This window comes from Pieris napi, chromosome 20, assembly GCF_905475465.1.
Source record: "Pieris napi chromosome 20, ilPieNapi1.2, whole genome shotgun sequence".
Classification (NCBI taxonomy): domain Eukaryota; kingdom Metazoa; phylum Arthropoda; class Insecta; order Lepidoptera; family Pieridae; genus Pieris; species Pieris napi.
This window is the reverse complement of record NC_062253.1, coordinates 4,259,804-4,275,235: the sequence shown is the minus strand read 5'-3', so window position 1 is coordinate 4,275,235 and position 15,432 is coordinate 4,259,804. Positions and strand designations below refer to the sequence as shown.

The 15,432-nt window shown below is 33.6% G+C and overlaps 1 protein-coding gene across 2 annotated transcripts in view; it reads left to right on the top strand.

Moving 5' to 3' along the window:
• Positions 1 to 15,432, top strand: part of LOC125059973 — a 58,634-nt gene that overhangs the window by 35,093 nt on the left and 8,109 nt on the right. For both annotated transcript variants that reach the window (XM_047664701.1, XM_047664700.1), the window contains exons 2-3: positions 4,218 to 4,274; positions 10,128 to 10,218. In XM_047664701.1, coding sequence (XP_047520657.1) covers positions 10,161 to 10,218 — 58 coding nt within the window. In that variant the 5' untranslated portion in view covers positions 4,218 to 4,274; positions 10,128 to 10,160. The remainder of the gene's footprint in view (positions 1 to 4,217; positions 4,275 to 10,127; positions 10,219 to 15,432) is intronic.

Here is a 15,432-nt window from a genome sequence, read left to right as displayed (position 1 = left end):
CGTTATTCTGTACCTTAGTATAGTAAAACGTTTCGTGACCACCTAGTGACTCTTTAGTTACTATTATGTGGTGTAAGTCGAAAAAAATATTAACAATAACGCGTTATTTAATCCCCGCCCCGCATCGTAACGTTTTACAAAAGGAAAAAAATACGTTACGTAATACTTGAACGCTTCCTAAGATAAGGCCGCCTTTTTATTAAATAAATAAAATATATTGTATACATATAGTTTAACCTCTACTAGTAGTTTCAAAACTGCTTCCAATTTTCTTATATCGCAATTAAACTACACAATACACGACCTTAAACTGTCATGCACACCGCACCCTGATGAGAGAACCCAACCGGTCAACCTTTATAGTAATAGAGATGGAAATCGCTTAAATATAGGTGTGTGTTCATTGTTGTAACGCTGTCGAGCGAGACGGAATAGCATACGAAACATATTGTATGACGTACAATGTCATACAATAATGTTCTCTAATCTGTATCAAATTACAACTGTTGTGCTATTGGATTTACAGTCGACTCAGCAGCAACTCGAGTATAGCGGTTGGGTGCGAATACAGAAGATGTAGTAATATTTTATATAGAATACCTATTTTCATTGAAATTTCTTGACAACTTTAATCTTTGCATGGATAGTTCCAGCCCTTGCCACATACGATGTCAATTTTATTAGTTCCAACTACAATTTTGATATGTCAGAATCCAATTCGTTTTTGACGTAAGGGAATTGTACTTTGTAAGTACTCATGATAAATAGTATTTTTACTACGTTATAGCAGCAATACTCTATGAGCGTGTCATTGAGCATATATTGACATTTACTTTCAAATCCCAAGGTCTTTAAAATAATGATCGGCTATTTACATAATAAACACAAATGGATATATAATGTTGGACAAAGCCAGATAGTCTGTATATTATCGCTTATCTTGGCTAGTACTTATTTTGTAGTATTAAATATAATACGGGGAGAGGCATATCCGGACAAACTTTGCGTCATCAGCGATACCAATTGTGGCAGCTTATAATGGGAAAATTCAAGGCAAGAGACGGGCTGTTAAAAGGTTGCGGGGTGGCATCACATCCGCCGATGAACTGTCGGAGGAACCGCTGCCAATCTTCAGCGATAAAATGGCATCTGAAGAAAAATAAAGTCATTCAATAAGACTGTTTATTATGTAATAATGTGTTAATGTACCAGTATAATGCGAAAGAGAACCTGGGAGCCTCTGGGAGCAGCGAGTTGAAACCTACTCCGCATCATACCATTTCCACCTCCGATCACAAGACGAAAGATAATTTACGAAACAGCCACCAGCTCCTTTCCTTGTCCAAATAAAATAGTTTAATAATAGTAATAAAATAGGAATTCAAAAGTGTATACGAAATCTGGGTATTAGGCAATTTTATAACGAGATACCACTCAAACATTTCAAAGTCTGAAATCCGTTCTAAAGCATGGTTGAGAAAAGCGACAATAAAGGCGTTTTAGAAGTTTAGAACTCGAATGAAAACTTTGCTGAGTTGCAAATCGCTAAGTGCCTTTTAGAAGTTGGTAACTGCCTTGACGCTGAACTTGTATTTTTGTATATTTGATAATTGGCCTTATTTTTGTGTCATATTTTTGTTTTAAACTATCGTGTCTTTTTTATGGCAAACGCTCGGCTCGGCTCGCTAATTTGAATTTAATGATTCTAAATACTAGTCTTACTGCCCTCAGAGTTGTTAAAGTTAATAAATACATATTTAAATACTAGATGTCCCCCTCGAAATTTCTTTAGCCTTAATATGTTTATTTTACTTTGCATACCTTTTTAGTAGCTATATAGGTACCAACATATGGAACATTTTCCTATACCCCATAGAGACTATTCGCTATTCCGGAATAAAAACTGCTTTCTAGGTTTTCAGTGCCATCCTTCAAATTTTTCTCTCCTTAAAAACACATCTCAAAGTTCTAGGAGTAAAAAAAATACGAATTGGTCCAGACGTCTTCGAGTTTTGAGTTTTCAATCAAAAATTTTACCTTATTAAATCTAAAATCTGTTTGATAACGGTTTTTGTGTGGGACGGGATTTCATGTTATAATAATAAGATCCTTATGTGTATCTTTCAGGCGAAAAATTAAATCAATACACTTACGTATATATTATCCATGTACTGATAAAGGCATATAGCCTTTAACCTCTAGACGCTTACTAGAAAACACTCAATAAGTATGTAATTGAATTATGATCGACCTTTACTCGATAAATCTACTTGAACTTGACATAATATCATATATATATACTATAACTTGATATATGTTGACTCTGTGCTAAATGAATCTACCGCATTTACAGTAAATGGGCTGACTATATTTATATGATGACATAAAGCGGCGCAGAAGTTGTTTTTGTTAGGAATACTATCAGGAATATAATCTTCTACTAAAATACAACCAAAAGCCACAATATCTTGTAAAGGTTGAAGTCTTGCACATAACCAGAAGCTCTGTAAGATTGTTCATATATTTTGAAATACTTAAAACTCTTCACATAAAAGTACAGGTAACACAAGTTATCAGGGATGCAAGGGGCGGAATTTTCGCTTAAAAAACGTAGCCGGTAAACGGTAGCCTAGTAAGGAAAAAAAATTAAGAAATAGCAATAAATCTGGTCTATAAAAAAAAGAAGTGCATGACTAAATAAATAAAAATAAAATGACAAGTAACTATGCATAATTTTTTTAATTAATAAACTGAAATTTTAAATTTTAAAAGCTAATTTTAATAATACAAGAATTACAAAAGTTAGGATTGAGCAGATGCATAGGATTTACTTCTCTACCTAGCGTTTAATACTTGTCAAAGTCATGATAAAGCTACTGATTTTACGGTATCTTTGCTGGACTACATTCTCATTGGAAGCACTTGTTGACATGATCTCACGGATTTTCCTGATATGGTTATGGTGACTCAGTTCGCTGTCTGCGCTTGATGACTCAAGTGTGAGATTGACCTGAACGTACTTATAACAGGCTCTTTAATTACCTTTTCCGTTGAAAATTGTTTCCTGCTAACAATGCGGGTATTACATTATTTTTAATGAAAAAAAAAGGTAAAGCAATAAAACAATTTTGAGTTTTGACAGAAAAATATTTTTTTCGGGTTTGTAGTCACTTTTTACATCTATCATTGAAACATTACTTACCTGAAGTTGGCAACATTGTAATTTTTTTTAAATATTCTTTAAATACATTACATTTTAAAATCGTGGCCATGTTGTCTACCCTTCATTAGTTAACCAGGACGACCTTCGTCAGAGAGAGGCAGACAAAACATAGTCTTACCCAAGCGATCTTAGTTGCAAAATTCAGTATTTGACAATGAAAATTTACTCTATATTAATTTGTCTCTACTTCGCACGGCTGAACATTATTTTGGTAACTCAAACTCAAACTAAGTTTATTCGAATAGGTAAACAAGTACACTTATGAATGTCAACAGAAAAGAGCTTAAATTGATTCTAAATTTACATTTACTACCAGCCCTGCGATTCTGTAACTCACTTTTCGAACTCACACAGCGGTTTTCGCATCGGCGGTCGCTCTCAAATCAGTCGTGAAGCAGTCATTTTATGATTTGGCATTCTGATAAACTATAAACTACAAGCTCCTACCTTTTCAGAATGCCAAATCATAAAATGACTGCTTCACGACTGATTTAAGAGCGACCGCCGATGCGAAAACCGCTGTGTGAGTTCGAAAAGTGAGTTACAGAATCGCAGGGCAGTTCGCAAGTCAAGGGCGTAGAGCGGGCAAGAAAATCTTTGTCACTCTTTTTAATTACGTCATACCAAGTTTTGAGTGATACAAATTATTTGAAAAATCAATCGCAAGGATTAGGATCATTTATATATTCGTCAAATTCATAAAAAAGCTTTAATGATTAATTTACGTTTAACGAGAGTTTTGACTAATTGAAGTAATAATTCTTTAATTTCGCTTGGGAGTTTGTTGTAAAAATGAATACAATTTCCATAAAAGGAGTGGTTTATTTATTAGCTATTGGTCTTCGACGTTCGTTTTAGTATAGTTTGAATAAACTAAATAACCTTAATTTGGACAAAAGTTCAATTATTTTCTCCCTTTATTATTTTTATTATAGATATTGCAGTTATTAGAATTTAACATTCGTTTGGCATTCATTTTATTTTCACTTTTCAGATACAAGAATCTGTGGATTTTGGGACTCAGTAAGCATCGGCGTTGCGGTTTCTCCAAGTACGTACCCATTAATAACCATAAACTAATCAGATATTAAATGGTGCTACTTATATTCAATCCCAAAACATACTATTAAACCTTTCATTACTGACCCGGGCATGAGTTTAAAAAAAAAGTTGAGCCTAAATAGGTTAGGGAAAATTTGGACGATTTTGGCGAAAGGACTCGTAACCAGGTCATGTAAATTAATTTTAAAAAGGTAGTTAAGTCGTGTTCATTTACATAATCATTCACTTAAAGCATAGTATAAAATCTAGTTGTAACATCTATTCTTAAAAATTAAATAAAATTATAAATACTAGGTGAAATTTAGAATTCAGTAACATATTATACTTAATAATGATTTGGAAATTTTTATTTAAAGACATTTATTTCTAACGCAACCAAGCTAGTGATTTCGCTTACAAAGATCTCAATAGCTTTTATATGAGCCTATTTTGAACTTGATGTCATTGAACCCAAGCTGCGAGCAGCGTGAAACGCGGTTCAGGCAAAACATTGTTTATGCTAACTTAACCTGATGTGAAAGGAATTTGTTATTTTTTAAATAGTTAAAAATATTACGAACACCTCATTTGATTAATATTTTTTTATTTTATGTATTACTGTTCAATACATTTGATTTTTTGTAGAACAGCCGCCAATGGGCATTCTCAATGCCAGAAAATTGGTACACTCTTTTCTTGAAGGACCCTAATTCGATGCCTAACTTTAGCTTTAAGTATTCAGAGTCGCTGTATTCGTAGTATGCGTTCTCTTGTATTAGTTGAAATAAAGGCTTTGAATCTTGAATTCAGAGTCGCTGATTTAATTAATACGTAAATTAATTTATTTTAAATTATATAACATACTAGCTGGCCTGGCGAACATCGTACCGCCTAACAGTCGATTCTTTATTTTTTTTTAATACTTATTCTGCTATTCAGGACACCGGTCTAGCTAAGATAAAAAAAGAAAGTTGATAAGACAACAAATACATTATGTCAAAAAATAAAAATTTACCTTCCCGGAACCCCTCCACTAACACTTGAACTTTATGATATGGTATAAAAGTTCAAATTGACTTTTAAGTATTATTATAAATATTATGTATATAGAAAAGTGTTGTTTTTAGACTTTTTCACTCAATTTTTTTAATTTTTCTCTCCGTAAGAACCATCGTCGTACTTCAAAGAATATAATAAAAAAAGAATTGGCCAAATCGGTCAAGCCTTTTTCATGTTATGTCGTGACAACGGAAAACGGGTTTCATTTTTATATATATAGATAAAACGTAAAAATATATGTTATTAATGCTAACATTATAAATGACTGAAGAAATGACTGATTGTTTAATATGCTTAATGCGGTCATCATAGGACAAAGGTGAAATGAAACTATAGAGGAAGGATGTTGTATCCACTGACTCGCCCAAATGCCTCCGCTGCCTTTTTTTTTAATGGAATCACGCTGTTGGCTTGAAGGGCCTTGACAGCTCAGCTCGGTCTATTCTGGCGAGCGTGACGCGGTAGAAATGGTATTTTCCCGAGACTATACCAAGGCAGTCTCCGTCTCTGCGAGACTCGGACCTCGGCTTGGGCCGTTGCGGAGTAAAAGCAATTGCTTCGGTCGAGTAGTTGTAATCCTTAGCGGAATAACTCTTTTAGCGCGTTTCAGGGTATGACGTCATCGTACTTATTGGCGTCAAAGCATTTTTGTCCTCATCGAATTGAATGTACCGTAATTTAGCTACTATAAAAGGCTATGTATGATATATGGAACAGATAATAACCTATTCATATAGTCTCAAGATCCCCTTTATCCCGTATTAAGTCTAGAAACTGCTTTTCCTTTGTCGAAAGCTCTGTATGATACATGAAGATTACCTTTGACTAAACCCTTCAAAGGCTTCTTAAATTATGATGTATAATGGGAACACAAAATGGACGTTCTTTAACTACGTAATGGCAGATTTTGTTCTGTCTGTTTTGTTGTTTTTTTTTATATATAGCCAGTAGGTGTAGGTGTAAACTAAAATTTGAATACAAAAAAATAGTAGAACTTATACATACACACATAACATAGCTTAATACACATTTAGTGTTCAAAATATTTCAACAGTTTAAAGGAAGCCGTATGTAAAGTGTTAACAATATTACTTTAAAACTCATTGGGTTCGATCCACACACGGAAATAGAAGTTTCGCTGATTGCAACAATCAAACCGTAACGCCAGTTCATAGTTTAAGAGCTAAACATATTTTTTAAAACATTAAAAGATATGTTTACGAATTAACTAATTATTATTGTTATTATTTTTTATAAATTATTTATTGTTCGTTTTTAAAAACTTGTATTAGCAATACTTTTTGCCACTATGTCCAAGAGGGACTGGTGACTTGTAATAACAGGTTTTCCCAACCTTTTTCAAGCACCAGTCTCTCAGTATAATACATAGCTTTAAGCTTATTGTCAAGTTTATTAATTAAAATTAAAAATTAAAAAAAATATATATATAAAATCTCATTGAAAGAAAAGCTTATTATATATATCTTGAGAATGGTGCAATCTTAATACTCGATTAGGTTATTACTATTGGGGGAAAAAAAAGAAGACTGTTAAAGCTTTTTGGCTTCTGTACAGCTGGCCTTGCTGGCTGGACTGTGAAATATGTAATAATATGCAATAAATCTAAAAACCCAACAACAATTTACATAAATGTAAGCCCTAAAAATCCTCATGAATATCTTGATTCCCCCTAAATTTGGGGGGAAACTCCGTGCATCGGTAATGCTTCCCCTAACGGATGACCTCTACGCGATCGAGGAAAAATAAAGAAATATCTACAGCAATCTTCTAACTTACCAAATCCCTATCTATTTAGTCTATGGGTTTTGTGCCCGAAAGAAATACTACATATTTAGATTGACCTTGTGCGAAGGTTATCTCTTAGACTATAGTTGCAGTTTTGGTCCGTTACCCAAGTCGTGGATTGTGATGATTCCGTGTCCAGCCGTGTCTTACTGTTTTCTAAAACATAACAGCGAAAGTTTTGCGATTTCCACATCACTTTCACTGATTGATACTTTTTACTTTGCATAATTACGCTGTTATAGAATAAGTATATCAGATTACTTTCATTTATTCATTAATAATAAATTAAATTTTATTGTTTTATTATGGAAAAGAACGAAGAGATACGTAATTGATACGTAACGGTGTTCAGTAACTTGTCAAATACGCCGTCTAGTTTAGAAATCTTCATGTAGCTCTCCTTATAGATCAAGAGCCCAGGACTGCCAGACCTTCGTCATTTTATAAAAGCTGAAAGTTCTTCTGTGCGTGTCCCCTATACAGGTAAGAACGACCAGAGACTATAGAGTTTGGGTAGTGGTTACTTTGGCAGATAACAGGTAGTAAAGACTAAGCGCTTGCGCTCGGACCTACAACGGACTTTCAATGTGTCTGGCAGGGTGTAAAAACCATTGAAACTGTCCGGCTATTGAGGTATCATATTTTCATAGGTCCCCAAGTAACATATATATAAAATTTAGCTTTTATACTCTAACGAAAGTATAATTATAATTAATTAATGTTTAGGGGTGTCTGGCAGGGGGAAGCAACTGTCATAAGTGTCCGGCAATGTATGACGATATTTATAAAGTTATCCCTAATAAAATATAAAAAAATTGAGCTTTATACTTTAAGGGATTTAAGGTACTATTTTATACACCTTTACTACCTGTTATCTGCCAAAGTAACCACTACCCAAACTCTATAGTCTCTGGTCGTTCTTACCTGTATAGGGGACACGCATAGAAGAACTTTCAGCTTTTATAAAATGACGAAGGTCTGGCCTAAGCAAAGAGCCCTGGGCTCTTAGGATATTATATCCGTAGCACTGGTGCGCACAGGGGGCATACGAATGCAGAATTAAAAATGTTAATATCAAAAGTTCTTTTTGTTTTGTTTATTGTTACATTACAAATAAATACAAGTAACATTAAAGTATTAGAGATGAAACAGGGGGCCTTATCGCTAGCAAGCGATGTCTTCCAGGCAACCTAGTAAGTAAAAATCTTACTAAGGCAATCATAATTGCACTTTACGTGCAAGATCTTGACTATATTTATGACATTTTCGTTTCTGTTAAGCAATTTTCCGCTGTTTGCACTCGCACGCTGCACGAACAATTTGGCTCAGCAAATGAGCGTGTAGCGTAACACGGATAACTGATTAGATTGGTTTGTTTATATACACAGTAATCATTAGTATTAGGTCGTAAGTATAGGAAAATTATCGTGAGGAATCCAGTGTCCACTTTCGTAATTAAGCACAGAAGAACAATTATTAATGAAACGCTGAAATGTGTTCAGGAGTTACGGGGTTTACTAAACTGTCTTAAATTAGTCATCGAGTAGCTATTTTACAGAATGAATAATAAAGTGTTATTATGAGTAATATTTATAAAACACTTTAAAAGCTATTATATGAGCTTTTTTATGAATTTATTAAAATTCTATTGTTAAAAATAACTTCAGTCACGTAACTCAAAGCGGTCGCAGATTAGTCGAAAGATGATGTAGTATGCTTCTAAATATCTGACTGACAATTAACGCACTAAAAACTTGACGTTTGTCAACGTGTGCATGGTAGGTCAGAGGGGTGCGACGCCATCTTGCATAGAGAAGCGTTTTGGCGGGTTATTGATATTATGAATATTTGAATTATCAAAATACTTAACAGAATATATTACAGCATAGGTTTATAATCACTAATAAACTAAAAATAATCTGAAATGGTGTCTTGGAAAAAACATGTGAAATATAATCTATCATTGAAGGTGGTTTAAAAGAAATGAGCCTCTATTCAAATTGTTTTCACAATTTCTTTTCAAGTATTATTCAATTTAAAAATCCTTCGATACTACCTGTTTCCCAGCGAATTCCTTATCTCGAATAACCTCTGCTAATCCATTGTTTCTTCCACATTCATGTGACCATTATAATGTAATTAGCGAATTAACATTGGTTCGTGATGCTCATAGCTGAGAATTAATGATGATAATTGTTTATATTGTTTGCTGAAAGTCCAGTCTTTTGCGTGGTTTCTTTTGAATAACACCCATTTAATAAAAGGTCTTATTATAGGTGTGAGTTTATTTACTTGGAAAATTAAGTGGAGCAAAGTTTGGAATATTTATTTATTTCGTAATACTACAGGTAACATGATTAATTATAATATAATTTATGAAAGGAAATAATCAATAAAAATTATTAAAAACATTTAACTGTGTGATGGTGTGAAAGTGAGGGTGTCTATGTGGGGGTGAGCTTATGATGCAGCTGATTTAGCGCTATGGATATTCTTAATACTTAAGCGTATTCCGCGATAGCTTAAACAAGTCAAGGCTTATATAGTGGTCGTTGTGTGTTGGCTGCACGATACAAAACTGAGTTTGCATAGTTGGTGGTGATGTGAGGAACGTGAAACAAAGCACGATAACGAGTCTGGTTGGCAGAAACATGGAAGTGCAATTTTTCTAGAAGTCTGCTGCAATAAATTTTATCTGAGATGATGTCATGTAGTATTTTGTAATGAAATCAATTAAGACAATTTTGTTATACTACTTCGGGCTGTAATTTTAATTAAAAAACAAATGAACTTGCAGTCGATGAATTTAAAGTTTAAAACTTTATATAAGTTTGAATACAGCCTGCCTGTTAAATGCATTTTTTAAATAGATATTTAGCACATTATGTTATGTTATTCCGAGTTGGTACTTTACGATGGTATTTCGATTATATAAGCAATAGTTATCATAATTTAATTGTATTGACTTAATTTATATGATCTCATTCTTCATTTTCAGGTGACTCATACCAGCCACCATCACGCCTTCATCATGACACTGCACTGGTGGATGCACTGGTTCTGGGTGACAACGCTGCTCGTTATTATAGGTGAGATACTTATGTTTCGCACAAAATTATCCATAAGCAATGCATACTTCTTATGCATTGCACTGAAGTTACGAGAATTGTTGAAACTTCAGGAATTCATTCATAATAGAAACATTTCCCTTAATATGATTTTTTTACTTAGGCTACCTTTTTAGTAGTAGTACAAACGTATGGTACATTTTGCTTAATGCTACCATATGAGACATAGGAAATGTTCGCTATTCGCAAATAAAAACTGCCTTACTAGGTTTTTTCGTGAAATTTTTCCAAATTTTCTCTATAAAAACCTCAGAGTTCATGGAATAAAATTAAAAAAAAAAATATTCGAATTGTTCCAGCCATCTTAGAGTTTGGCACATAACAATATATTTTGCGATTTATTTTTATTTAAATAGATGTGTTTTATCATATAATACAGTTCTTAATTTACATTTACATAATAATAAAGCTGATTTAATTCTAATATATACAATTTACGTTTATTATATTTATTAATTTTTTTCATATTAGTCGTTGTCGTAACTTCCTTCAGTAGGTACAATTCATGGGAACTCGTTCACGAGTAAAGGCCACCTCTAACCTTTTCCAAACCTCTTTATGGCTTTCTTTCTCCATTTGCTTCCTGCTATCGCTTCTACATCTTCTTTCAACTTTTTTCTACGCCGCTCTCTTCTTCGTCCCCTTAGTCCTTTCCAAATAGTTGTCTTTAAAGTCCATCTTTTAACTGTGCGTCTTGCTGCATGACACCGTCTTTAAGGACAGTGAGTTTTGATTTTCGTATTATTTTTTCGTTTCTTACTTTTTGTATCCTTAGTACGTTTCTTTCCATTGCTTTCTAGAATGTTACTCGTTTGAATAACATCTATAAAATCTTGGTGTAATATAAGTATTAAGTACTACATAACACCCGCGAAGCCACCCAAGAGATCTAGTATTTGCGTCAAATGCGTTCACACAGGCAAAGTTAGTAAACCCTACCTTAAAATCATACATCTCTCCATAATTTACTTCATGCACGAAGGAAGTATAGGATTATTGAAAATGCCCTTAAATTCCCTTAAGGATTTATTTAAACACATACAAACAAGATTACATAATAAAACCTGTTCAATTGCAACAGTTAGATATAACCTTAGTGACGTGACGTGAAGGCTGACTGATGTCACAAAGAAATCGTGACCGTGATTGGATTATAATATATAGAGATATACCTATGTATTATGGAACTTATATGCACTAAATTATATTTTGATATATAACGACAAGGTAAACGAAACCAGTGGCTACAACTTTACATCTTGCATGTAAATTTCGTTATCATTTGTTTTTTTATAATAGGTAAGTAGGTGTTCGGCCTTTTAGGCCTGACACGCCGTCGACTTTTGGACCTAAAACATACCCGTTTCCTCTAGATGTTTTTCGTACAAGTAAGTGTTAAATGCGCACATAAAAAAGTCAATTGATAATGTCCACTTCAGGGATGAGAGTACCTAAGGGAAAGAAGGAGAGGGCGTCCTAAATAATGGATAGAAGAAGTAGAAGCGTTAATAGGAGGCGAATGGAGAAAGAAAGCCAAAAAGACACCTAGAAAAAGCAGGAGGAGGCTTTTACCGGTGAAGGGGTTCCGAGCAATGGTATCTACTGAAGGAATTTTCGATAACGATTAACGAACAACGGCAACGCACTCGCGAGCCCTCTAGCATGGAGAGTGTCCATGGGCGGCGGTATCACTTAACGTCAGGTGAGCGTCCTGCCCATTTGCCACCTGTTCTATTAAAAAAAAAACATCGTGAGGAAACCGGCTTGCCGGCATAGAAGGCTGATCACCTACTTGCCTATTAGATTGACAAAATACAATTTGACATGAACCGTAGAAAAACCATGCGTTTTATTGTCATTGGATAAACGGATGTAACGTGCATATCATGTCGCGCTCCATGCCTAAAGAAGTATTCCAGTGTTCAGATGAGGTCGAGCGATGACAGTGTCGCTAACAATGTCGTTAGCGTGCTCTTGTTAACTCGCTTCTCACGTCTTGTGATTCTAGTGCGAAGTTCCATATGAAGTACCTATTATCATCTATACTTAAATGATTAAATGACTTGATCTACACTGTCGTGACTTTTTAGTCCATTGAAATGGTACAATTTGAGGGCCAAACTTAACATTCAGATCCTCTACAAAATTTGTAATTTTGGATTTATGACAAAAAGTCTTCAAGTTCAAGTTCAGCCAATGTAACATTTCAATAGACAATTTTTTTCACAAATTTTGTTACATTTGAAAACCACTCTGGTATGTATTAATGCAACAATAGCAGCAGTGGCGGATTTACAGATTTGCCGCCCGTAGGCTATTCAATTTTTGCCGCCTCTAAATTTTGATATCTTAGTCCAAAATCATATCAATTTTCTATCAATAAAATTCCAACTTTATAATTTGTGCTCCATCATCCTCGTTACATCAACTTTTCCCATATAGTTATTATTATTGAGAACTATGGTACCGTGTTAGATGCTTGATTATTTTTACAGCAAAGAATTATCAAAAAACATTATTTTAAGGAAAAAATATCTCAATCGTATACCACTTTTAAAGTAAGGTAAGGTATGTCTTAAAACTATACAATACTTACAAAATATGAATTAAGCTTACGTAAAAAACATACATTTGGCGAACTTTGATTAACATTTATTATTACACTCACTAGATATTGAACTAGTTTTTTATTTAATAAAAATTAGTCAATTTTAGTCAGTATTTTTATTAGACCATCGATATTATATCGATTGAATTGGGTAAGCAGATCTCATAATTATTAGGTACACGGAGAAAAAATTATAGCAGTTATAAGTGAAGAATATATGTAAAAATTACTAAATTTCGATTACAATATCGAATCGCGATATTCTAAAAGTTCATAATCATTAATGTATTTAATCTAATTAGTAATGCATGGCATGCAGAGATGTTGAAATATTTATTAATTAGCACTGTATATGAGAATATTTCGATTTTTGTTAAATATTTTCATTTCTCTCCAATTTTCGAAATTCGTATTATGTGTGTATAATAATTTTTTTTTTAAATTTGTAAACCGAAATAAAAAATGTATGAACTAAATTTGCCGCCCCTTAAAATTTGCCGCCCTAGGCTCCAGCCTACTCAGCCTGCTGGTAAATCCGCCACTGAATAGCAGTATTATTATTACATATCATTTATTTACTAGTTGTAACAGCTACACATATCCATATTAAAAAGGAAAACACTTACACAATATGCAAAGCCAAAACAGATTACATTGATGAACAAAATATATGTAACAGAAAACATTAGTACATTAATAGATAAAAAATAAAACTAAACATAAAAACAAATAACTTAATATTTTAGAGAAAAAAGAAAATGTCACTTCTGCTAACTAAATAAAGTCTGTTTTCCCGCCTCCTAAAATATTTCCTCACACCCTCTATGGTAAGGTAAAAAAATTCTACATCTTTATAATAATTTTATTGTATTTAGCTAAAACCCGATACATTGGCGAATTACGCAGATAATTCGTGTTCGTACGAGCCACGTGGAACAATTATTGTGAACCCGCTCTACGCCTTTGACTTGCGAACTGATAGTATGTACATGTAAATTTATAATTAATTTAACTTCTGTTTTAGTGTTCATAAGTGTACTTGTTTTGTATATGAATTAAGATATTTTGAGTTTGCCGGGTAGTCCATTTATTAGCCGCGGTAGAAAATACCTTGGCGTTCTCTCGCCATAGACGTTTGCTCAGAGCCGAACCTGCGTAACAGCTCGGGTCTGTACGTCATGCTCATCTCTAGAAGTGCTCGATTAGAAGACATTAATTTACTATTTCTGTTTTGAGCAGTATAACTAAATAGATAGTAGGGAAAGATTAGTGCCCTAACCTAACCCGGCGATTATTTGTTCGTATAGTACTACGTAGTATGTAAATAATATCTGGCCTTTTCTTAACGTAAATACTGATATTTTGTATGTCCATTGTAACCGGTAATACAAATGCAAATACCACGCCCACGTCAACTTGATCCATTTGCATGCAATCAATTACGCAATACATGATTTTGACCGCGGCATAGTTAGGGGACTTTTTGTACTAGAACTAATATCGCCGCTCTTGACATTTCATTTCATCCCAACGTGGGGCACTCACAGGGGACAATTTGATTGTTGAGGGGGACTATTCAAAAATGTATTAAAAATATTTGGAATTTCAATATTTTATTGTGTTTTAAAAATTTACTTACTGTGTTTCGTTGACAATTTTCTAGTAATAAAAATAAGAGAACAATTCAATTGTTAATAATATTTATGTTAAATTTTGGGTTCTTAAGAATTTTAGAAAGACTAACGTTGGAAAACACTGGATTACGCTAAATCTCCAATCTGAATAATACTTAAATCTACGGAGAGACCGAGTTCCTAATAACTATATAATAATAATTAATTTAGTTTAGATGCTCAGAAAACTGAGCCTATCTTACGATACTACCTTTATTTCGTCAGTTTTAAAATCAGTACTTTCCATAACATTCTATTATTAGCAGTATTACCCTAATAATTATCAAAACAAATGTTTATGAAGCGCAATAATGACTAAGCTAATGTTACAAATAGATGCTAATTTACGTTTGCTTTTGTATATGATAATTTAAACAATTTCATTGAAGGCCGTGGAAGTTTCGAATTTTACAATTCGTATGGGCGTTTCTGACATAAGTATATGACTCAAATAACACTTTATAAAAAAAAGAAAATGGTTGGTTGGAGAGAGAGAAGACAGATGGATTTTCCACCGGAGCTTATAATATAGAATATATATAGACGCCCAAAAAAGGCAGCCATCGCAGCATTTTAGTGGATGCGTTGCCGGCCTTTGAGGCCTAGGTTAGGGCCGGGATGAGTATACTCTTTCTTTAAACGACTTTGAAGATCGTATCTTCCAGGGAAGACCCCCACCGGGGGTCGATCCACAGTTCGCTAGTTCGTGAAAGAAAATGTCTTGTGAAAATCGTAGAAGCTATCAAGAATGCTGGAATAAATTATAAATTCACTATTTAGCGCTACAGATGTTTTGTGTGGCGTTTACGATTGCGATTCAAATCCTCGTGTTCAATCAAAATCAAAATACGTTTATTCAGTTTAGATGCGTCTTAGCGCATGCTTATGAATGTT